The sequence below is a fragment of the Corvus moneduloides genome, chromosome 1, assembly GCF_009650955.1.
Source record: "Corvus moneduloides isolate bCorMon1 chromosome 1, bCorMon1.pri, whole genome shotgun sequence".
NCBI classification, from domain to species: Eukaryota; Metazoa; Chordata; class Aves; order Passeriformes; family Corvidae; genus Corvus; species Corvus moneduloides.
Window position 1 is genome coordinate 32,522,057 of NC_045476.1, and position 25,120 is coordinate 32,547,176.

Here is a 25,120-nt window from a genome sequence, read left to right on the forward strand (position 1 = left end):
TATTATCCCAACTTCCTTGCTAAGACTTCATCTGAACATAATGTGTTACTCAAAATTCTTTAACGCAAATGACATCCAAGTCTGAGACATCCACGATATCCATTTACCATCCTGATTCTGCATGTAGCTTTTCTTCTTCCTCTTTTTTTAAGCCCAAACCCAACCTTTAAGAATTACATTTCAGTATTCAAATGACTGCAATGACCTATCTTCACAGGATATTAGAAGGAACATATAGAAACCCTTTCTGAAAGAATAGCAACTTGTAACTGTCCTAATTTTTCCCAGATCTTATGCTAATCCATCAGAGAAACCACCTCCAGCAGGAACATATGCATGACTAATCATTGCTCAGATTTAACTGAGCTAATATCTACTTTTAATATAGGAAATGAAGGCAAAAAGCAATGCAGTGAATCTGATAAACTGGCTGCTGTGGAAATAATTTTCTTTCCAAATTCTTACATTCTGATGGCCTCATGTAATATAAATAGATTCTATCTGTTTACAAAGATAGCAACCCCATCTCTGCTGGAAACAGAACTAGTCATATCGTAAGTAAAATATTTAAATATATTGCATTGAGATTTTTAATACATGGGATATCTTCACTTAAAACATTTCAAGACTGCTTAAAAGCAAAACTGATGAACAGACTTCGTGTAAATATCTTCCTCCCCTCTACCTGGAGCAAAATTTTTCAGTCATATAGGGGATAAAAAACATAGCTTTTGTTTACATGTAAAAAAACTAGGTTTCATCCAGAATATATACTGTATGTTTCAATAACTTATATTTTCAGTATGAAATAGCCTCTTCAAAAAGATGACAAGTAACAGTCATCTTGCAATGATTCTCTCAAAATAAATATTACCTATACAAAATGCAGGAATAACATACAGGGCTATTAAGCTTAGAATTCGTGCAATTTTTTAAAGTGACCTTTTGTATAATTAAAATGTAAAAACTACAAGACTGTAGACTGAAAAATAATTTTAAATATTAAAAAAATAAAATGCAAATGATGTATAATGTACAAATAAATGAAATAATAACAAGAAATCTGCCCAGATGAAGGAAACCGTGTTCATAGTCTATTCAATTTTTTAAAAATTTGTCTAGCATACCTATATTCACAGCATGTTCTCAAATGCCAAGTCAGATTTAGTAACAAGACTATATAAAGAAACATCATTTGGACACAGAAAACATGAAGATTAAGATAATTTTTTTAACCAATGTTGTATGAATCACATTTATAATTTTTCTTATATCATGTGATCAAATAAAACAGAAAAACCAGAATGTATACATTGCTGATCTTTTAAGTAATGTTATGTACATTTTATTGCCAGTATATGCACAATGGTAAGCATAGAACTATAAATACACAATGTAATTAAACAGTAGAAAACAACAAGGATGTTACACGTAACAAAGGAAAGAAGGAGGAGATACTATTTTCTTGATGTAGCTGCTAAAAAGGGCTAGCGACGAGTTATGACAGTCTTGGGTTTAAGTCTTTACATATATTTCTACAACTTTTCCTCCAAATAAATCTCTGCAATGGCATTGCTTCTTTAATAACCACATCTTAGCTCTTTCTATCGCATTCACTTCAAACTTAAGTAAAAGCAACCTTTCATGTTAACTACAAGCATCTGACTTAATTTTTCACTCTGGCTTTTTTTTCAGGGTTCCTAGCAGGTAAAGTGTGTAAGTAGTTTCTCATGACATTTGGCTGCAATGTTGAAGAATAGAGTTTTGAATACACATTAAGTGATAATTTGGAAAAAAAATAAAGATTTTTCTGTAGATAGTTCTTCTACTGGGTGCTATATGCAGCAGCTCAGTCAAAAATTAGTCACCCTGAAGAGGTAGAGAGAATTTTAGCCTAGCATAGATCATCATCCTTGGCACCACTATTTTCTCTCTTATCAGGATATACTTCCTACAACTAGACAACATCACAGTCAAAGGGAAAAAAAAAAGTCAGGAAAAAGAGTTCCACTATTCCTGGGAAGGGCACTGTTTCATCCCATTTCTCAATTAGCTTGCTGCTTATATTAAAAAAAAAAGAAAAAAAAAGAAAAAAAAAGAAAAAAAAAGAAAAAAAAAGAAAGACAACATTTAGGGACACATTTACTTATCTTTGTTCTCTTTCCATTATCAACTTCATAAATACAAATAACCATTATTCACAATATACTAACTCTTTTTCAAAAATGGAAAAACAAACCCTTGAAACATTTCCACACCTTAATCCAGATGGGTCTTGAGGATGCTATTCAAGAAAACCATGCAAATAATTTGGTGCAGCTTTTCCTACTCATCCAAAATATATATTTTTCTTTAAATTAAAAGGTGGCGAGATCCATAGCATTTGTGACTATTCCCCCCTCCCCCCATTTAAATTCAATGCAGAAAATCTTGGTGCTTTTCGGAAGGTAAGGAATAAATAGTTTTCTGCACTGTTGTCGTAAGATCCCATGTGAGTTACAATACAAGACTACTTGTTCCAGCAATTAGGTTGAGAGGAAACATTCTAGTGATAAAGATAAATACATACTGAGCATGCTTGGGCAGAGCACTCCATTCTGAAGCATCCTGCTTGAAGAACGAAAGGTGACAAGGATGGTTCACGTCCATCAAGTGACCATGAACTCTGCTGCTCACCAGCAGGCTGCCACTCTATCACCAGGTCGGCAGTGCTGCCCTGGCAGGGCTGTCTTCCACATTAAGAGGTACTGGTTGTACCAGTCCTCTACTGCGCACACTAAATTCTTATTTATGCAACAAACATACAACCAATGAACAATATCACTGTGACAGAACTGGATCAATCCAGCTTTCTTTTTATAGGCATATTTCTCAATCTCCAGAATATCCCAAACAAGCTGTAAATAAGATGATGAACCACCAACACAGTGAACGAGTCTCACTGCAGTTCAGACTAGTTCAGCCTTGTTTCACATCACTTCTTGTTTCTAGCGAAGGACATGATACTCAAACAAAATAGCAATAAAAAAGTAATGTTATCTGCAGCTGAAGAAAAGCAACAGAATTTATATTTTAACTTCTGAAGCTTAAAGCATACCTTTTTAATTAGCATTAAAAAAATCTTTTTTTTTAATACAGTAACACTGGCAAAAGTTAAAGGGAAGACACAGAGGATTATGAACAGGGTAACTGATGGATAAGATTATTTAAAAATTTTATTCTGCTTTGATCAACTGATGTTAATACTGTTTTTCCTTAGATTTGGAATAATTCTATTGCAACAGTCTCATGCAGGCTGAGGATAGCCATTGGTTAAAGGAAAAAAAGCAAAACCCCAAACAAACAAACAAAAAAAACCCCAACAAAAAATAAAAGAAAGGGGGGGGGAAAAAAAAAACCAACAAGAAAAAGGTTCCAGAAGTTGTATGTAAGGATTTTCCTTTCACTGAAGAGGGCCTTGCCCTTGCTTTAGGAGACCTGGTTAACTCTTCTCAGCTTCATTAGCTTTGTCCAGACATATCTGCTGCTGTATCCCCTGCTCCAGAGCCTGTTTGTGCACGTTTGATGTAAAGGTTCAATAATTTCATCTGCAAATTTAAGACAGAAATTAGTTCTGTTTAGTATTTGCAAACTGTACAGACTGACTACAGGAAGAATACAACAAGACAGACATTAATCCTTTTTCTTTTCCCCAAAAGCAAAACTGTACTTTACACAGTTGATTCAAAAGGAACATACATGCCCAATGAAAACATCAAACACAAGTACAATTTTTCATAAGGAAACTGCTCAAGCTTCTCTAAGGATGTAAACAAGAGTATGATATAAGGTAGCTAGATTAAGATAGATGGAATATTTTCCTCCAATTATAATGCTTTTCTAAATATGGTAGTGGTTTTGGGTTTTTTTTCTTTTAGGTTAGTGCTGAGGTTTAAGCTGAGGTTTAAGTCAGAGTTGCTGATGCTGGTATTTGCTAAAGCTTCCAATATTGTCTAGAGTCACTTTAAGTACAATCACTGCCAGAGACTATTTTAAAGACAGAACTGCCTTATTCAGACACACAGAATTAATTGGCCTGTTTCACTCCAAAAGAAAAAGAGATTCACAATTAACATATAGCTGTTTACAGAAAGTGCATGAAAAGGTGTCAATGAAGTCATAAACATCCTGGAAGAAAAAGGACCACAGACTGGTTCTTATTATTTCAAATTACAGGTACTGAAAAGACTGGTCAAAGCAAAATAACAAGGAGGAAGAATAAATGAAACTGCTGCATGTAGCATGGACATACCACGTTCCTTGTTTTTCAATCAGAACTTGCAAGAAAACAAGACAAGAAACACTGATAGGAAAAGCCTGCTGAATACAGCTATTATCACTACTACGAGCATACAAGGAACTGAATGCATTAAAAAGCAGTAAGAAACATAGTTTAGTAATTATCTTAATGCTAAAGTTTGTACACTTGCATAAATAAAGATCTGTGGACTCTCAGTTTTGAATATTTTACGGTGAAGTTGTATTAATACAACTGATATTCTCTTTCAAATATACACTTCATTGAAACTTTCAGGCAATGGCAACCGAAATAATTTCAAATGCATAGATGCAATCATGAGCCAAGATTTCTTCAAATGGTATCTTTTACTTACTTTACTGCCAGTGAGTTGACTGAGATGCGGTTTTAGTTCATCACCAATTACTGCATGAATGGCTACAAGGCAGAAAACACATGCCTTACGAACGCTGCTCTCTGAATTATCATAACCCTAGAAAAGCAATAAAATTAACATTAATACCTTATCAGTTAATGATTAAAAGCCTCAGAAAACTATTTACTTATTTACTATAATAAATACATTGGAGTCTATGGTAAATTAATGCCAGTGTAGCCCAACGAAGCATTCCAACAAAAAAACAAACATGCAAATACAGAGCATGCAGTTAAAAAGCGGGCTGCTTATTAATCACCACTGATAATCATTTTCCAGGCTGAATTTAAAACCCACACAATCCTGTTCATAAGTTACACTGAAAACAGCTGCTGCCACGCAATAGGCGAGCACATAAGAGAACTGTTCTAGATTATACAGGTGTTTACTTAAAGCAGACCACCACTCACAATTTAAAGCTTCCTGACTCTGAAAGAACTCTCTTAACAATTTAAGATTCTTTTGTTAAGTCCCATCTCATTCTTTAATAATTTTTGTTTCTTTTGCCATTTTTCCATCACCCCATGCCCAGCTGTCTCACTCACACTCCCTTCTCAGACGGACCCTCCTCTGCCTCTATTTTCCTGCAGATGTGTGACTGGATCACACCCATTAAACACAGAAATCTGCAGAATGCAGCTGCCAACTCCAAAGAGTCTTTATCCACCAGAAGGAAATTAATATATTTTGGCTCTTTATAAGGTGGTAAAAAATTCAGTTTTAAAGACAAAGGAAGAGAAACCTCTGATACCCTTCTAATTTTATTCAACTTTCTAAAACTGCTTCTTTCGTCTTGCCTCCCAAAAGCCCCAATTGATAAAACCCTACAATTATACACAAACAAAACATGGACAATTTCACACCAAATTATGTAACCTGGAAAAAGGTACAAACAATAAAAAACAATCTTAAAACTAAAAGTATATACCAAGCTTAACTATAACCAGTACTTTATATCCTACTGAGATTTCCTCTGAGTTATAATTTAGCTCCCTGCTAATCAAAGAGATGATTCCTACTGTCCAAACTATTTTGGGTCAAGGCAGCCATCAACTATCAGACAAGTGAAATCCTTCATGAGAACCAAGTGGTACTATTTTTAAAAAGTCTTTGCAACTCGTCTGTATATGGTTTCTTTTTATTAGTCTGTTTGGTCTTTTCCCCCCCCCTATTTTCTTCTTTCTTTTCTCCTTACCTGTATTAGACCTGGCACAATCTCTGGTAAAAGCTGAGTGAGGGTTTCTTTAGATACTCTTTCTATAACTTTTGTCTGCATTTTGATTGCAGCCAGATTAATGGGGTAGTCTGCAGTTTGGATAATTGGACAGAGAACTTTGATGCACTGATCTGGGCTAATGGAAGTGGCCAGCATGGAAGCAGCTTCTTCAGCAGATCTCACCACCTATTGAAAGAAAAAGACACAGAAAAGTGATTTATATGAGACTGTTACTCTGTGGTCTGTTTTCTGGCAGGAATGGTCTTGAGCATAAAAATTTCCTATCAAGAGCTCTGCAGTATTATAGGAATATGTAAAGACTCCATTGATTCCAACTGCTGGACATTATTTCTTAAAAACACAACTCTTCCCAATATCCTGTGGCTACTATGCCCTTGGCAATACACGTATCAGTTTTTCAAACCTGCTTGTTTTTTTACACAATTTCTTTACTCTGCAATACCCTCCAACTATATATTGAAGTATCACCACCTTTGTAAACCTTAATTTCTTGTGTTGTCATTGGTTATTGCTTGTTAAGTTAGTGATCACTGACAAAACATGTTTCCACATTCATTTCAAAAGTGTGTTTAATGACATGCCTAGATTGATAATTGTAGAAACCAATCTTTTTCTTCCCCTATAATTTTGAAAGAAACTATTACAAGAGAGTACTTTAAGCTTGAAGAATACACAGAACAAGAATAATTAGGTAGGATGTCAACAGGTACAGAAGCTCAAAACACAAGGGCACCACAGAGAAAACTAACATCTGATATTCACATTAGTGCTGTGGTGGCATCTGCCATTTAACAGGAGAAACCACTGTACAGAATGAGCGGTTGTACACCACTGATGTACAAAAACCTCCAGAACTTTCTCTCCATCCTTGTCCCCTTTACTCTCTCACTCCTAACACATGAAACCATGAGAGAGAAAAAAGCACAGGAACAGAGAAGGAACAATGGGGAAATGACACTGTAATAAATACAGTGTATGAAACAAATCCAGAGAATGCAAGGAGAAGAGAAATGAGTATCAAATGAGTGATAAACTCATGGGATGGGAGGAATCAAAGTCAACTTCAAAGCCTGAAACTCCACAGTAAATTCCACAAAGTGCCCTTGCATGGGGAAGATGTACTCATTTAGTAATAAACATGGATCCTTTCCACAGCATCAGTGGCACTGATGTCAGAAGTCGAATACTGGGTTGGTTACTGTAGCTGTGTTTCCTGTATTTACATGCATTATCCTTTACTGTGTATGCAGCCATCACAAATAAATCTGAGCAAGATTACCTTTACCCTTCTCCTGAACCCCCTCACTATTCCTGGCACGAGCACCTCCCCCCACTGACATAATCCTGCACATTTTCCCTTAACACCACTCAAAGCCATGCTCTCAAATGGAGCAGAATAGAAAGAGTTGACAATTCCGTGTCATGTTTAGGCTCATCTCTCAACCACAAACCTCACTTAAATCCAAAGCTTCTTTTAGATCTCCAGGACACCTATATTCAGGTTAAGATGTCAAACAAGGAAAAAGCTCCTTTCAGTTATTCTTTGAAGAGCTAAGGTGACATACTGTTGGTTACACTGTCCTCGGGGATGGCACCCAAAGACCATCGTTATTAGGAACGATATTAACCATTCAAGAGCTTTCAGAACTGCAGGGTGTTTTTTCTTCCATACCCATGTTAACTAATAACATAATTGTTATTAGCATATAATAATGTGCCTGTTATGAAATGAATTACTTCCTCAATAAGACCTGAATAATTTCACATTTTCTGGACAGCTCTTTCATTTTGTAATAATCTGTCGTAACTGTAAGCAAATAAAATAACTGATTACTGACCTCCTTATGAGGATCCTTATGCGCTTCTAATGTCTTCATGATTGTGAGCTCTGCATAATTCTTAAACCTTGCTGGCTGGTTTCTTAGAATTTCTCTTAGAACTTTCAGTGCCAAAGCTCTAATTGCATGCTAAAGATTCAATATTAAAATAAATGAGTTATGCATCTTTAAACAGACATATGCTTTAACATTTGTTCAGCTGCTGGAAAAGTCTTTAATAATGGAAAAAATATCAGATTGTGCTCTGCACACATATACAGTCTGAAATCTAGTGTTAACAAATAAAGGTAGGGAAAAAAAATCTTCAATCTCTCTTTCTGCAGAAAATTCAGGTGACGTATCATAAACACTGCTAAAGTAATTTTACTTATCTATGCCACCTAGAAGCTAAGTTGCAAACACAAGCGCTGATAAAACCATCATGCAAATACATTTTTTACTTTTTTTTTTACAATTGTTTTAAAAATCAAACTCAAGTACTAGTGTCTTTTTGATCCTTAGTAATTTCAAAAACATGGCCTTTGTAGAGAATTATTACACAGAACTCAGTCTCTTCACAATGAGCATTACTGTATTTTAGAAATAAATTTTTAAATCCACTGCCACACATGATGTTTTGATATTCTAGATTCCTTCAGGGGCTATAAACAGCTAAGCTTTGAATCTCAGTGAAAAAATGTTTCATTCAATCTACTGTGTCAGAATCCATAAATAGGAATCCTGGAGACATTAAGTATCACTGATACCCTTTTTACCACCACAGCAATCAGACTTCATGACATTTTTGTAATTCCATAGTTTTTTTGTTTTTCCACCACTAACTGGAATTTGTGCCCTTTCTACAACTCATACAAATGTCAAAGGTACTGAAAGTAAGCCATGGGCTTTGTTAACATTCTTAACTGGATTAATCTGAATTTACCTCTTTATCTCCAAGCGTTTCAAGCAGCAGAAGTAGTATTGTTTTGAAGTGCTCATCCCAAACACCGAAAGACTCTTCCTGAGTTAACTTCATGAGCTCATACAGTGCAGCCTTTCTTTCTTCAACTCTCTCATTATGGTTTGATAACTCTTTCAGTAGCTCTGCAACCAGATCAGAATGGTCCATGGGAGGCTCTGTCAAAAAGTAATGCACAAACACAGTTACTGCAAATAAATATTAGTGCCTGTTATACAGCTGAAGGATATTTTCTAGTATGACTTGCTTGCTTTTGAGTATGCTTTTGTTTTTTTCCCCACATCAGCCTGCAAAAATTGCAGTTGGGCTACTACCTTTTCAGTGCAGCCAACATTGCTGAGCAAGCTCACAATCCCCCCAAAACCCTTACAATGATTATTGCAAAAAACCCCCAGCAGGCCAGTCTACTGCAGGAGTTTTTAGGCTTGCAGTACCCACTAAGCATCCTTTTAAATCTGATCTATACACAAAGCGCCACCTTTCCCATATGACCCTTCCACTCAAGATGAAAAAACTTTCTTTTCTCTGTTAGTATTACAGAATTGCTCAGACTTTTGCAAGCCATGATTCCACAACAATAGCTAGGTTGCTAAAACAAACAAGGGGAAAAAAAAAGTACAACAATGGTTCTTAGCACAAAAGAGTAAACCAGGGCTATTAGTCCCATAGAGATTCCCAAAAGCAATTCATTAAGAGATGGCTCTGGATTTTAGTTTTGATTAGAGAGGATTCCATGATAATGGAAAAACACAGTAACACAACCTATATTTCCAAACTGGACTGCAAACAGAATGATCTGCAAACAGTCAAGAAACTTAAAAATGGTCTTCATGAAAAGCTGAGTATCAACTTAGTGCCTTTATTTCATTATTGAGACCCATTTAGTCTTTAAGGAAGGAAAGCATATAGCTTCCATCTTTGCACCGAGACCTTTGGATAAATTAAAAGAAACACACATTTTTTAACGGAAAAAGTTAGGAAGTTCTGGCATAAAATGCAAACGCATTGCATTTCCTGAAATGATTGCATGTATTAACTAACACATGAAATGCATCCTCCATAACAAATTAATTATATCATACACTGAGAAACCACAGCCCTTGAACATCTTTTTTACTATATTTAATATGATAACTTACAAATGCTGTACAAAGCACTTGTACAAAGAACAGAGTACATAAATTACTGTAAAAATCATGCCGGTTTTGAACCCCACATTCCTATTTGCATTCTGTTTTACATGAATAAACAGGAGCACAAGTACCTGAAAGCAAACTACAAACAGTACTGCTGCCTCTGTATTAATGGATGATTAATGTTTGACTAAAGGGCAGACTGAAACCGCATTAGGTGAAATATGATTTAAAGCAGATGAGCACAATGGACAATCGTTTTAACGGAAGCAAGATCATTACTTTGACTGCCAGCACTATTACACTTGTTCTACCAAACCATGAGGATTACAGCTATAGCAAATCCTCATATATGCATTTCAGGGAATGCATATTGACACTTAATTAGCAAAACTTCTCATATCCGTTTAAATAAAGTATTTTCAATGTGGTGTCATCTTAAACGTATAGAGGGAAGGGGTAAAGAGAGGGGAAGGTAGTAACCATGTCCATGCAGGAATAAGGGGAGGAATGAAGCTCCAGTAGTAGACTAAATAACTGAAAAACATGAAGATAACCAAGAGGGATGGGCCTTTACAGCTGGAGTTTTCCGTTCCTTTGTATGACTTACATCCAGTGTTTCATGTCCAAACATTTTCCAGGTAAGAATGGAGAAGCATAAAAAAAGTCATGTTCAAAGCCTACTCTCAAAATTTCTTTTTCAGAAAGGAAACAAAACACAAATGAAGAGGAGCAGATGCAACTCCTTCATTTGAACGAATTAAAATATGCATTAGAGAGATAAATATTTGATGAAGAACAGCTCTTCTTAAACCAATCAAATAATATCCTTTTGAAAGGATAAACAGTGTAGGGGTTAAAAGGGAACACGTAGGTATGTCCTGAATTTAGGAAAGGTTTTCCTACTGCCACTCACAGCATCTTAATATAAAAGCTATGCAAACATGATGGCCAAAAAAGCAAACAAAGCAAGTGCAAAACTTGATGAATCACGTGCAGGGTGACTGGATTATAAATGGCTTTCTATTAATCCTGGAGGATATGAGTGATAGCCTTGCTTGGATGTGTGCAGAGCCTGGTTCTGTTGGATGCATTTGTTAGTGCTATCTAAGGGATGTGGAGCCAACTTAGAAAATCTGTAGATGACACCACTTTAGGAGCAATTGCAAAGATTCTGGAGAACAGGATAACAACTGAAAATTATCCTGTTAAATCAAAGCAATGGTCTGAAAAATAAAAAAAACATGCCAAGTGTAAGGCAAGACACAAAAGCAGAAATCTTAAGCCCATATACAAAGTAACAGGCCAAAAGGAAGGTGTTTGGAAAGCACAATCCATGGAAGTAAGCTGAAATAAATAAGCTTCTTTGGAAAAGAGCACTATTTTTCAAACAGAGACTGTGAACTGCTATTAAGGAGTCTGGAAGTGACTTAGCCAGGTTTCCTTATGCTTCAGATAAAGTGCATTTCCCTCAGGGAAAAAGCAAAGTGCAAGTGGTTGGAAGATACAGACTGTTATTCTGAAAACCTTTTTACTGTAAGAGAGGCAAAATATTCAAAAGTGAGTCATGTGAGGCACACTCTGGCATTTCCTCCACTGAAAATTTTTAGCTGCTAGACAAACCATCTGCAGAATACATGTTCATGCCCCAGTGCTGTTGACAGGACTGTATGAGCAGCTAAGGTTTTCCCATCTAGTCTTGCATTTCCACATCCTTCTGTCAGTAATGCATGACAGGATAGCTGGGAATCCAGTACCAAAATAATTTTGTGTCATGAACAAGCAGCAATTCTGCGGAGTTTCCGAAAACTGAAATCTAACATCCAATGAGCCCTTCCAGTTTTATGGGGAAAGCATGCAACTCCCAACAGAGGAACCATAGGCACAAAGTATTTTGCCAAGGGTATCTTTTCTCATGCAGACTTTTTCTAAGTAATCCCAGATGAAATTCTAAAAGCAACACACAAATGACAGTATGTACATGATATAACTGAATACTAAGGGAGAACATCACAGGCATGAAAGCAAGTACTTCATTAACATCCATTAAAGAGCAGACCTAAGTAATGCATTGTACTACTCTTCCAAGCACGACAAACTAATACTGGATAGGGATGCTTCATTCCAGTCAGTAATGAGTTTTTACAAAACTGGATCATGCTGGCACAGCACAGACTGCATCTGGTTTAATGCAATATCCAAAAATAAGCTGTCAGAAGGTAGAAGGAGGATCCTCCCATGTAAAAAAAGATCCCTTCATACAGAATCTCAAACATAAACTGGCTCTGTATGTAGATGGCAAAGCTATTCAATTATTAATAAGTACATGACATGATTTGTAAAACTCTGCTTTCCCCTCAATCTTTTTCAGAAGATAATTAGCTACACTATATGCTTCTTCACGATACGTAACAAAAAACAAAGAGGAATGCATCACAGTTGGATTTGGTTTTGATTTAATGCAAACTTAAAGCCAACTTACAGAATAGCTGAATAAAACACCATGTCAAAAAATAACTTTGTTTTTCAATGGTGTCTGTAACATGTCTTTCGTGGGATGACAAAAGCAAAACAGGCAGAAGGGAGATGATTAGTTTGTCCCTTGCTATTAAGAAAAGTGTTTACTGAAAAACTTAATCTACAGCTGAACAACAGTGAATATCAGATTATGAGAACCACTGACTATTCATTAAAATAATGATAGTAGTGGTACTTTGGAACCTTCTCAACATACAGATATAAAAAACTTACCCAAAGATATACTGAAAAATATCATAAAGAAGCTCTGTCAACCTACAAAACAGCAACCCATGTTTCTAGATTTACACGGGCTAGATGAACCACCTTCCTGGTAAAAAGCTGGTTTGTTTTGTTTAGTTTAAAAAGAATTTTTTTGTCAATAGAAAATGCCAATGTCATGCTTCAAATACAAATATATTACTAACAAAATACTTACTCTTTCACCTAATTCCCAAACTGGTTTGATCCAGTTTTACTTCCTTGCTGTAAATCTTTTCTCCCCCCTCCCCCTTTAAATTTCTATCATAAAAAAGTTTGATAAGTAAATTCATACTGGCAATACTGATACAGGATGTGCTACCAGAAGTATACAACCTAGTTCAGCATTTCCTTCATTTTTACCCTTAGTCTCTACAAATACCAGGTTATCCAACAATGTAACTAAAAGAGATGACTAACAAATAAACTAATTCAAAATATAGCATTTGTAAAACCCTCTCGAAGAAGTGGTATGTATACTCCTAATAATAAATTCAGAAGCTGAACTCAAAGATGGAAAATCTCATCATTTTTCTTCTAGAACAAAACATAATCTGAATCTTACCATCAGGAAACTGCTCTGCATCATCATCAAACATGGCTTCTTTCAAAGCAGATTTATTAAATGGACTGATACCATCAGAATAATTGTATGGGTTGTAATCTCGTGAGCGTGGTGAGGAGTGGGGAGGCATGGTGTTGAGTAATGATGTTTTGTTATCCAGAGCTGTCCGACCTGTATCGCTCACACCACTTCCTGCTCGCATGTCTACTATTCCAGAAGCACTGCAAATCTGCAGGAGAGGACACATCACATGAGCATGTGAAATACACTCTTACACCTTTCAATTAACTACATCACTAACTCATTTATGTAGCAAAAACATACAAATTTCAAAATGCTTAGAATTTTCAAAGTAGTCTTCAAATAAGAAGTCTTAGTTCCCTAAACTTTGCTTTCCTTAAAAAAAAATGAAAACAAAAAAAGGGCAAGTGTATGTTGTCCAAAAAAAATCATAAACCAGGAACAGTTGTATTTTATCTTACAAGTCTGATGCAAGTAATTAAAAACATGTTTAAACATATATATGTGGCAAGTTCAACAAATCTTAAAGCCAAAGTTCTATAGAAACAGAATTCTTAAATACTGCATGTAGCACGTAACAGCCCACAGGTTTTGTACAAAATAAAATAAAATAAAACAAAACATTCAGAAAAACATGTATTAGTGTGCAAATTTCTCAAAAACTTAACTCCAGCTGTTTTGCAAGATCACTGGTTTTTAAACTGCTAACATGTTAAACAAACAGGCAGTACTACTTAAAATCATCATTTACGTTTTCAACATATAGTTCAAGACTAGGAACATATTTTTCTAAAGTTCTTAAGTAATTCAGGAGAAATGTCCAATTTAAGAAGAATATAAACCTCCTGAAGTAGATGCTTTCTCATCTGTAGTCTATCAGACACTAGCTTAGTTTGCTGATACCAACACGTACGGAGCTTACAAACTCACCAAATCGCCATCATCTTTTTTAGCATCTCGTTTTACAGGCTCATTCATATCTTCCTGACTACGAAAACTGAAATTCTGAATGGCTTCAGTGACTCCACGAAGAGAGCTGTAAATATCTTCAGAATTCATGTTTTCAGTGTCATAGTCAAATGCACTGTGGGCCATGGAGAAGGACATAGGAATTCAGATGGATTTATTTTGTGATTCTGTATTTTTAAATCACATTAGCAGGCAACTACAGAGACTCACTCGGGAAATATTACCAAAATTATTACTTTTCTTGAAACACATTAACAAAGTTGTCTCTTCACAATACAAAATTGTATTATGGTATGCCTTAGTAAGTGTACTACCACTGACACAGAAAGCACTGGAAGTAGCTAAGGGAAAGGCTACATTAGGTAACAGCATCTGCCTAAAGAAACAAACTTCTTTTGCCCTGTTTTACTCTGCTGAATGTGAAACAGCTGGAATTTTTACACCATCCTCTCATTCTGAAAAAAGTCCTAAAGTAAGGAGCACTGATAAAACTCAACAGCAAGTTGACTGATAAAAGCAAAATTACGAAGTCCACTTTGCTGACAACATCATTACTATAAAAAACATTTTTACACTATTACTTCTTTAGTCTCCCCGATATTAAATCTGGTTTGATGACCCAGTGTGTTAGTTTTGGCTGGGACAGACTTAATTTTCCTCATGGTAGCTGGTACGGGGCCATGCTGCGGATTTGTGCTAGAAACAGTGTTGTTAACATTGGGGTGTTTTAGTAACAGCTGAGCAGTCCTTATACAGAGCCAAGGCCTCTTCTGCTCCTCACAGAGACCCGGCAGTGAGTGGCCTGGGAGTGCACAAAGAGCTGGAAGGGGACACAGCTGGGACAGCTGACCCCACTTACCAAAAGGATATTCCATACCATATGGCATCTAAGCAGATACTGCTGAGGGAAGATGAAGGAACGGAGGGACGTTTAGAGTCATGGCACTTGTCTTCCCAAGTCACTGTTACAAGTGATGGGGCCCTGCTCTCCTGGGAACAGCTGGACACCTGACCCCCACCCCCCCCCCCCCCCATGGGAAGCAGTGAATTTCTTGTCTGTCTGTTGCTTGCACAAGCAGCTTTTGCTTTACCTGTTAAATTGTCTTTATCTCAGTTTTCTCACTTTTATATTCTGAATGTCCCCCCTATCCCACCACAGGGGGACAGTCATTTAGTTGTAAACTGGGGTTTTAAACCATGACATCAGATGACGTATTCTAACATTTGTTAGAGAAGCACACTTTGGTTCCTTCTCTTGCTAATCCATTTGCTTTCCAAGATGCACAGCCCTTTCCCACCTCAGGCCAGCTTTGGCACTTGTCAGACCCTTCAGGGAGGCTAAGCAGTTCACTGTCATTCTATGGAGCAAGAGGGATTATTTCTGAGCATCTGTCATTGTGTGCAAAATTTTCTCCATGCCTTCATTGTTGGGGTTACACCTTTAGACAATGTGTAATTAAGCCCTAGATGCAGAATTGTAACACCACCAGCCTACATTACCTTGGTGACAAAGTGTTCTGTGATGTATTGGTTGGGGAAGTTAGAGGACTTGACCAACTTGCTGGGGAGCGTGGAGTAGGTCTTGTTAAAGGACTTCCCATTGATCCCTGGAGGAGAAGAGGTGAGAAAAGATACTCTAGTAGGATTAAGAGATTCCCTTTTAACTTATTATATTTATTTTTTAGTGCCCAGAAACATTTAAAGAGCTTCAAGTAAATGCTTGGATTGTCTAACCCATTACCAGCAACTTTGATCCTGAGTAACTTTGAAATTAGAAAGTACAAGATAAACTACTCTTAAGAAGCACATTCAAACCTATTAAGTCACTTGGAAGCAACACAGAAACTGTAACTCTAGAGGAAAAAGAAAAGGTATTCCATAAAGAGCTACTAAGATAGGCTTCTACATAGTAACTTCAGAAAGAATAGTAACAGAAGTGTGGATACCTGACCACTGTTGCCTGTATTCCGGAGATGATTGTGGAGAAGCTTTGTGGCGCCATCCTGAAATGTTTTTGGTAAAGCACCCAATAGCATTGTAAACTCTGGAGTGTTGAGCTCAAAAAGGGAAATCAGCACTGACTGTGCAGCCTACAAGAAGAAAATACAAACTGAAGACATTAATTAGAGTTTCAAAGTAATTTTATCAGCAAGAGATACTATAATGAGTGGTAATCACAAAACAGTGACGTAAGTCTTGATCAAGCTTGAATAAAGATGTTAACAGATGTGAACAAAAGAAATTCATATTTGCTGGTAAGCTGGAAGTTCTGATTTTGATAAATTCAGGCACACAACAATCATTGTAACAAGCAGTCTTTCAGAAATGTGCTTTTCAACCCCCCTAGCCCCACATCATCCCTCAGAAAAAAATTAAATGAAGGAATTTGCAGAATGGCTTTAAAAGGTTTGGGAAGTTGAAAAAATTTAGAGAGGGAAACTAAACACACCAGGCAGAGGCAAGCATGTGATCCCTTCTACTGAGTTCTGCAAGTGGTAATTACAGATGATAATCAACACACTTGCTTGAAAAGGAACAGTTAGCACTGTAGAAATTAAAACAAACCCTACCAAACAAGACACCCTAATCTGGAATGAGTCAGTAGTGATTACAGCACCTGATATTCCTTATAACTTACCTTACAGCCAAGCTAGTTAAATTAACCTTGCCTCTGCTTCCTTTAACCTTTCTAAAATGTAGGCACACATAATGGGGAATGAAATTTAGCTGACTACATATTCTGAAAATGAAAACTGTGGAGTAGTTTGTACTGGATGTCACCTCCTATACTCTCAATTTAATCAGTTCATCTTTACCATCATCTTCATCCTACAGCATGTTTTACATATGTTGGTTTTTTTTTTTTACCTGAATAAAAAAATCAGCACTCCCTACTGACAAAGCAACACAGTTAAATTACACAATAGTTGGATTCCCTGTAGTGCAGGAATGTTGATTCAATGACTTAAGGAATGTTTGTACAGTTTGACAAGGATTCCCTGGATAGTGTAACAAACCTGTCAACACAGTAACTAAACTAACAAGTGCAAAGGAGAGCTGGAGGAAGTTCTCCAGAACTAACAGCTTCTTTGTAGGAAAGATTGTGGTTGTAAGATTAACCAACTATGTGCAGTTTATACAGCTCACCACCAAGGTCTGCCATGCACTGGAGAGAACCAGTGCCTCATGCTAGAGAGAATGATAGGCAGCTTGCTTAACCACCAATACACTCCAAGCAAGTAGTTTAGAAAATTCTTTTAGACATTTATTTCCCCCCTTTTGCTTCCAGAGCAATGAACTGTAGCATTTTTTAATTAAAGGTGGAAAGCCAAGGTATGAGCGTACATACCTGCACACATCTCAGTATTAAGTTAAAGGACAAAAATCCTAGCATGTCAGATTGCCACAAATTATCTTTGGATACTCGTGACTCGTTGTTTTCCTTAGCTTTTATTTCCTTCTCCCTGTGATAGCCTTCCCTTCAGGTGATCACCCTGAATGTCCTCTGCAATCTTTGATGTTTCTCTTCTCCTTGTTATTTTTAATGGTCAGTCTTTTAATCAAAATTGACACAAAGCAAAATCAAGACAAACTCAGCAGATGAGCAGAGGTTTGGGAATCAGCACTTTCACTTTGCTGACCGGTTAGCCAGTCTCCACTCCTTAATACTGTATCTATTTAAGCTGCTAATAACAGAACACAACAGGCTGTCCAGGATTGTATCAGGATAGAAACTGATACCATCGAGTCTGCCCAAAATGAAGCTCTGCCCAAAGTATCAAAATTGATACTGACTCACAGAAGGTTTCCAACTGTGCAATTGTCTATTTTCTCGCCTTCTTCCTTGCCAACGAAACCCCTCATTTTAGAGTATTTGGAAGTTTTTGTTCTCCCCAGCATAAGGCCTCTCCTGAGATTTAAATTCAATCACAGAGAGATCATCTTTAAAAGACTGCAATAAGGATTAGAAATATTCCTTTGGTTTTGCCTTCTTCTTAGAAGATCTCTAAGAATATATTCAAACTCTTTCCAGAAGCATTCTGATCTTAGAAGAAATCTAAGTTCTGAAACAGAATTTTACCTTCCAGAAAGAAATCCCATGCCACTGAACTACACTAAGAGTGCCCAACTTCAGACTAATAAACTAGGATTTTTCATAATACTAAGCAACTGAAACTGTTTTTACTAAGGAAAAAACCAAACACATGAATTACACAGAAATTACTTGGAAAAAGCTTTTAATTTGAAGAAATCATACTAAATGCTATAAAGCTTACTAAACTAAACAAAATTAAAGACCTGCGGTAGCAGGTTGAAAAGAGTGTTAAGAGAATTAAACATTTTATACCATCAGAATAACTCCTTTGACTTCTTATTGGTAAAATTTTATTTTCAAGAGTTAAAGGATTTTTGCAGTTAGTTGCCTCTAACAGCTGTGTTATGGAAAGAAAAAATAAAATCAGAAACTTATATAATTAAGGTGTTCCAGATGATTAAACTCACTGGTAATTCTTTCCATGATTCAGTTACTTATTGACATAAAAATGCTATTAGAGTTATGAACCATCTGATAAGACAGCTTGCCACGTGTCTTAGTACTAAAACTTCACTGATTTAGAAGATAGTGCTGCTTCAATTCTCCTCTTGTTTTATGATCTTTATATGTTACTAGAACATGATACCCAGGTAAGAGAAGTCCATTGGATGTAATCTGTTACTGTTTGCTCATGGTCATGAAGTTATACAAGAAGTGAATGACTAAAACATTACCTCCAATATAAAAACTCTCTGATGTTTTTTTAATATATATTAGAAATGTTCTAGATACCAAGAAGTCTTGCAAGTTATTTTTAGTTTTGTTTTCTTCACATTACAAATTGTAAGACAACTCCTACTATTCTCTCCTACATCCCTCCTAAACAAAGGAAGTTGCTCTTTCCAGAAATGATGAAGCAGCCAAAATGAAAACTTAATTGAAAATAGCAAAACAAATCTAAACAAATAAATTGTTGCAGCTTTTCAAACTGCAGAAATAAATAGAAAAACAGAGAGAAGAGTTAGTTTTAGTTCTCTGTGTCAAAGACACTTGCACTAAGGAAGCATAAAAGTCAATACATTTATTTAGTGCTAATATGCTGAAAATAGCAGCTACAACAGAATGGCCAGTAACCATTGGAACAACAAAACTCTATTCCATCAAACTGCAAATAAAATTAAAACATTCTTTTCTTTCTTGAAGTTGAAACTGAAGTTGAAGTACTGTTTAGAAACCCTTTCCAAAGACTGCACTAATACATTTCTTATGGTTATTCAGTATCTCTGCTGTATCTATGTAGCTCACAAATGTTCATTTTCACTTCACAACATAATGTGGAAAAGGGAGGTTTGCACGGGAAGTGCAGCATATGAAGAGTAAGTCTTTGATACTACCTTATCAAAGCACAGACTTTCTTTGTCCAAGGTTCAGCAGCTATCTACCTGCCTTTTGTCAAAAATAAAGGACTCCAGAAAATCCAACAGAGATTAAGACTGTTTGCTACCAAATTTACCACTCACTCCTGTTACAAATGTGCTATTTAGTAACCCAGAGGGTGGTCTCTGAAGTAACATTAAAACTGTACAAAAAATGGCCACTAAAGAGATTTTAGTACTAGATAGTACTTGCAACAAAGAATGACAAATTATGAAACGGAATCTCAATTAACATATATAAAAACACAACCGTAACGGAGAGTTTCAAGACATGTTAATTTAAAATTTTTACTTGAATATTCTTAATTACCTGGAACGTTTTGCAATTCTAAGGATGCATTAACAAACATACCTTCCTAACATCTGAGCTTTTAGGTTCTGTGGTCCAGGTGATGATTCGAGACACTGCTAACCTAGTTTCACTTGAATTTACAAAATCTCCTGGATCCATCTGTTGCGCAAGTGTTTCTATGTATTTTAGGATTGCAACTTTGACCTGCAAAGAGAAACAGAGTCAGGTGGACAATAAAAATGGTGTGCTGCAAGAACAACTGAGCTCAGAGAGTAGTGCTCATTCCCTAAAATAAAGATTTTTTTTTCCCAATTAAACTACATGTTTTCAGCATCCTTTTAAAAATTTTTGCAATAAGTCAATTTACAAGCGGATTTAACATTTGAAGAAGGGAGTTATTCCACAGAAATTCGAATACTCGTAGAAAGCTTACATTTCACTGCTAGCAACTAAAAGACATAAATCACTGCATATGCAGAAGCTTATACCTAAAAAAAGAAATGAAGAAAAGATTTATGCAGAATTATTAAGAAATTTTTTCAAGTACTAAAATGAAAAATGAACATCATCTGATGAGCCAATGATCACTTCTTACTAGTTCCTACTAGGTAGTTAACACTCATTGCTTTTTTTATAAAACATCAGATTAAGCAATCACAGTCTCTGGAAGTAAGCCACAGAAATCTTCCTGTTAAATACTAAAAATGTATGGAATGCAATTTATAGGAAAGACTTAAGATAGGTCACACACACACTTTGAAGATACTTAGATGATAGAGACATGGATTTACCAGGAGGACAGAAAATCTCCTGTACTCCCTCACTTATTTGATCATTCTCTTAGTCCACTAACTTGCCTTACTCCTTATGCAGAATCCCTGTTTTGTACATCCCAGACTGCAGCCTCTCTCTGGTTTCTCCAATACTGCACCACTGTACAGTTTTGGGCAAAGGTCTGTTATGCCTGTGCATGTCTAAAATATTTATTTCCTCAACTCCTACTGCCTCAGAAATTTGTCACCCCACCTGTCAACACAAGTTGTGGACATGTATTTAGAGCATCTATCAGATTTAGCTGCTTTTATTATTTCCACTAATAATTACAGTGAACCATAAATACCTACCAGGAGGGAGAGACCTATGTCCATCATAGACAGAAAAAGAGTTCTGGGTGTATTTCTGGCTATTCATAGCTTGTAGTACAACTGTTCTGAGCAAAGCTATTTAGAAATTTCTCTTGGTCATGAAACTTGCAAGCTATTAAAAACTCAAGATACACTGGCACACATATGAGGATTAATAATGAATATTTCATTTTCAAAGCAGATGTTAAAGCTCAACTTCTCTGAAGTTATACAAGCAGCAGCTGGAGATCAGCTGATCTGATTATGCAGATCAATACCAACAAATGGACACTATTTGCTAGACATTTTCCAAGGAAAAAACAAGCCATGAGCATCTCTGCAGCAAAAAACCTTAAGCCACATGGTTTTCCAAATTCAAAGCAATAGCTGAGATTTCTAGATTGCATAGGGAAACCATTGTGACACCACTACATTTGACTGTTGAGGATTTAAATAAATCTCATGTAACACTTGCAGAAGTTGGTGTTAAGGACTGTAACACTTAGAACACCCAGAGACATTTCTGCCAATGAAGAGACTGTGAAGTACTGGATCTGAGACATCAGGACTATTTAGTGTTTGAACTGCTTCCTGAGGAACTTGCACAGACTTCTGCAAAGATGGAAGTGCTCAGACAGAAGAGCACTGAACAGAAGATGAACGGAGGGAGTCCTTACTAATAAAGCTTTCCAGAGTGAGACAGATTCCCAAAGCTAAATTTGACAGCTATTTTGAAAAAAAGCATTTTTCACTAATTGCTTTTGAGAGAAGAAATTCTGGAAAGGCTACACCTTTCTATGGTCAGATAATAATGAGCCAGTATTATTACAGATTAGAAACCCCACGCTGAAGTAAAACTCCATTAGAGCAGCAATTCTACTTTAGATGTATCTTTGCCAGTATTTCCAGAGCTGAAATTTAGAAATAAAAAGGCTAACATCTTCGACAATCTATTTAATCTCTTCAACAATCCATTTGATCTTTCTGAGAGAAAAATTTTTGGTTTGCAATGAAAGCATCTCCAGAATTCTTACAATGAATATTTGCTTTTAAGTTGAAACCTCTTATGAAGTCTTTTAATACTGTCTTGACTTTCTTTGTACCCTTCTAGGTTGAATTTATTGCACTTTTGCTAGATTATAAGCACTGGGGCATTCTTCCTGTGCAGCATATAACATGGACAGGCATTTTGCTTAAGAACAGCACTCCTGTAGTAAGTCGGCTGGAACACAGATCAAGCCACAGTTAGCACTGTGACTTAAAAAACCCAAAGATTATACATAAACAGGATTAAAGTGCTTCATAAACATCTTCTCCATGTACTGAAACAAGGAATTCTGGCACAAAAGTATGTGCAGCTACCTCTAGAGATTCAGGTAGTACTGTAAGGATGCTACACAGTCAGTACCAGAGGGCAAGTTGTTTTCCTGTCCTGTGAAAAATCTGAGATGTACAGGGTTTCTTTTGCTGCATCAAGGTAAGAGAACAGAAACATTTCGTGTAACAGGGAAAGAAAAAGAATGGAATCTAGAGAAGGTGTTTTTACTTAAACCAGAAACCAGTCTGGTTTAAACCTCTTACAGTGGCTTTCTGCGATATGAGAGATGGTACTCTGCCTTACTCTGACTGAATATAAGCAATCACCTGAAGTGACTTGCAGACTGCCACATCCCAGGTGTCTAAGTTACTGGATACTTAGGAGGGATTGCCTATGCCATTATATAACCAAATGACTAAAATGTACCCTAAACATAAATTTTGGAGGGCTTTCTCTTTGTTGCGAATCTGCGGTTTTTTAATCCAGAAATTTTAATATTGACTTAGAATAAAAATAAAAAAATCTTCTGATCAACTGTGGCAAAAATCTTTGTCAACAAATCAGTATTTTCAAAGTAAAGAAGGATTCAGAAACTTTGGTCACAATGCTTAAATCAATTCCTCACTGAGGCTGAGCCATTTGATATGAAACTCAAGAAAAATGAAGTGATGATTGGAAGTGTATTTCAGGACAATATCCATCCTTAGCAAACTGTATGTTCTGCACCTGCAAAAATAAGCTAAATAGATTATGTCCCACCTAGAACATCTGACTGCTACGGCCCATCCAAACATTTGACCAAAACAGACACATTCATCTGGCACCTCTAAATTGAGTCTCTGCAATTCACTACACCCAAGTGTAAAATGACAGAAGTAAGGCAGATACAGCACAATACACTACGCTGCATCCTCCATGGATTAGGTCAGCAGAATTCTGTCTTCTCTATGGCTGGTCTTCTTACTGCCCAGCTATCCAAATCCACCTCTGTGGCCACTCTAAAAGCTCAAGTTTTATTGCCTGAGACTTAGCTGTCTTTCTAAGTGTAAGAATGGCAATGACAGTTTACTCCAAAGGATCATGATTATTTACTACTATCATGTGAAAACCAGGAGAAAAAGTAGTTTGTAGAACGGAATTGTTAGGTGGCTCAAATTTCTGATCTACCATCCCTCCTGCTATCTGACCATCTTTAGGGATGCTGAAAACCCCTTCTCTGATTTTTTTGTCACAGTGAATGCTGTTCCTCAGTATTCCTAGAACAAAAGCAATGAGATAATAATTTATCAAAGAACAAAAGCTTAAGATTTCAAGAACTGGAGTAGCCCTTTAGGATTATCAATTATTCTGTTAGACTGGGTGCACTGAAGATGGGATTTAGGCAAAATACTCAATAGCATGGATATTAAATAGATACTTCTGTGATCTGTGGGCAATAACTTCACTGTCTGAATCCTGAAGTTGTAGCTACCACATATAAAGGAAGTAGAGGGTAGATTTCACTTTCTTCTGGAAAACAAGCTTACCTTCTGTTAAACAGTTACATACATTACTGTCGCAAATATTCATTCTCAATACTCTTAATTTTGCTTCAAACTAACAGGTGTTCTTCTAGGGAGGCAACTTTTACCAACGTCTTGATTTCAGAATTCTCTCTCAAAATTATTTTCAGAATGCCTTCCCATCAAGTGTTTAATACTTCTTAATTCCTTCTAGTGCATTTAGGGAATAATCTTGAACTTAGCCCCAACTCAGCCTAGTAGGAGTCCATGTCTCATTCCAAATCTACGCTCTCAGCTTTGAAATGTGCTTGATATGCCTTTACCAGCTATACTACTGTATGGAAAAAGGAACATCTCAACCATCAAATTCACCTTCCTGGGGAGGAAAACCAAGTGAAATAAAACCAATCTCAATTTGTTCCAAGGATTCATTTAAACAACAAACTGATTTTTACTACCTCATTTGCTGTCTTCAATAAATGACAGCAGTCCCTTTTTAACACAGCTCTACGAAGCAACAGTGGTCAACGTATCAACTGTCCTCAAAAGCTTAAAAATGTAAGTTTTACTGTATTGTAGACAAAAAAGGCATATTCATGTGACTTTAGGTTCAACATCACTTGGGAAAAGTCATATTCTTGTGCAGTATCAAACTGTGTAAAAATATTTCGTGCAGGACAGAGCAGAAGATGCCAGTTATCATATGCTTGTTATTTCCCCATTCACATCACTTATAAATCTTCTTATGATTTGATGCATTTATTCTAAAATCAGCACTCTTTAGAACTGCAAATGTACTACAGAATACATTTTTATTTTTCAGATATGCTGGCAGGTTTATGGACTACAAAGTCGTATATGAAAACGTGTGTAATTATAAAGCTACACACTGCTTTCAGAGAAGTGAAGTGTACCACAGAAATAGCCGATTTTTAATATAGTAACTCAAGTTCATATTAATATTAGAGTAATTTAAAATAACTCAAGGCCTATCAGGCTGGACACAGGAAAAAAATATATATGAACTAGGAAAAAAAGTATGGGAAATCACAAACATAAAATTAGAAAAGACTTGATAGAGTGAGTTTGCATAACCAGCTTGATGTTAGGCAGCCACATTTTTGTTGCTCATTTTTACTGTACTGTGTTTTTATTAGATCTCTCTTGCAGCAAACATTTTCATACTAGTGTCATTTTTAAA

General features: G+C 36.2%; 1 protein-coding gene across 34 annotated transcripts in view; it reads right to left on the minus strand.

Annotated features, from left to right (window-relative positions):
• Positions 1 to 555: 555 nt before the first annotated feature.
• Positions 556 to 25,120, minus strand: part of CLASP2 (cytoplasmic linker associated protein 2) — a 507,179-nt gene continuing 482,614 nt past the window's right edge. For all 34 annotated transcript variants that reach the window (XM_032104203.1, XM_032104158.1, XM_032104212.1 and 31 more), the window contains 10 exons: positions 20,036 to 20,179; positions 16,158 to 16,301; positions 15,712 to 15,818; positions 14,173 to 14,326; positions 13,222 to 13,450; positions 8,710 to 8,903; positions 7,788 to 7,916; positions 5,908 to 6,114; positions 4,653 to 4,769; positions 556 to 3,587 (listed from right to left, as the gene is read on the minus strand). In XM_032104203.1, coding sequence (XP_031960094.1) covers positions 3,501 to 3,587; positions 4,653 to 4,769; positions 5,908 to 6,114; positions 7,788 to 7,916; positions 8,710 to 8,903; positions 13,222 to 13,450; positions 14,173 to 14,326; positions 15,712 to 15,818; positions 16,158 to 16,301; positions 20,036 to 20,179 — 1,512 coding nt within the window. In that variant the 3' untranslated portion in view covers positions 556 to 3,500. The remainder of the gene's footprint in view (positions 3,588 to 4,652; positions 4,770 to 5,907; positions 6,115 to 7,787; positions 7,917 to 8,709; positions 8,904 to 13,221; positions 13,451 to 14,172; positions 14,327 to 15,711; positions 15,819 to 16,157; positions 16,302 to 20,035; positions 20,180 to 25,120) is intronic.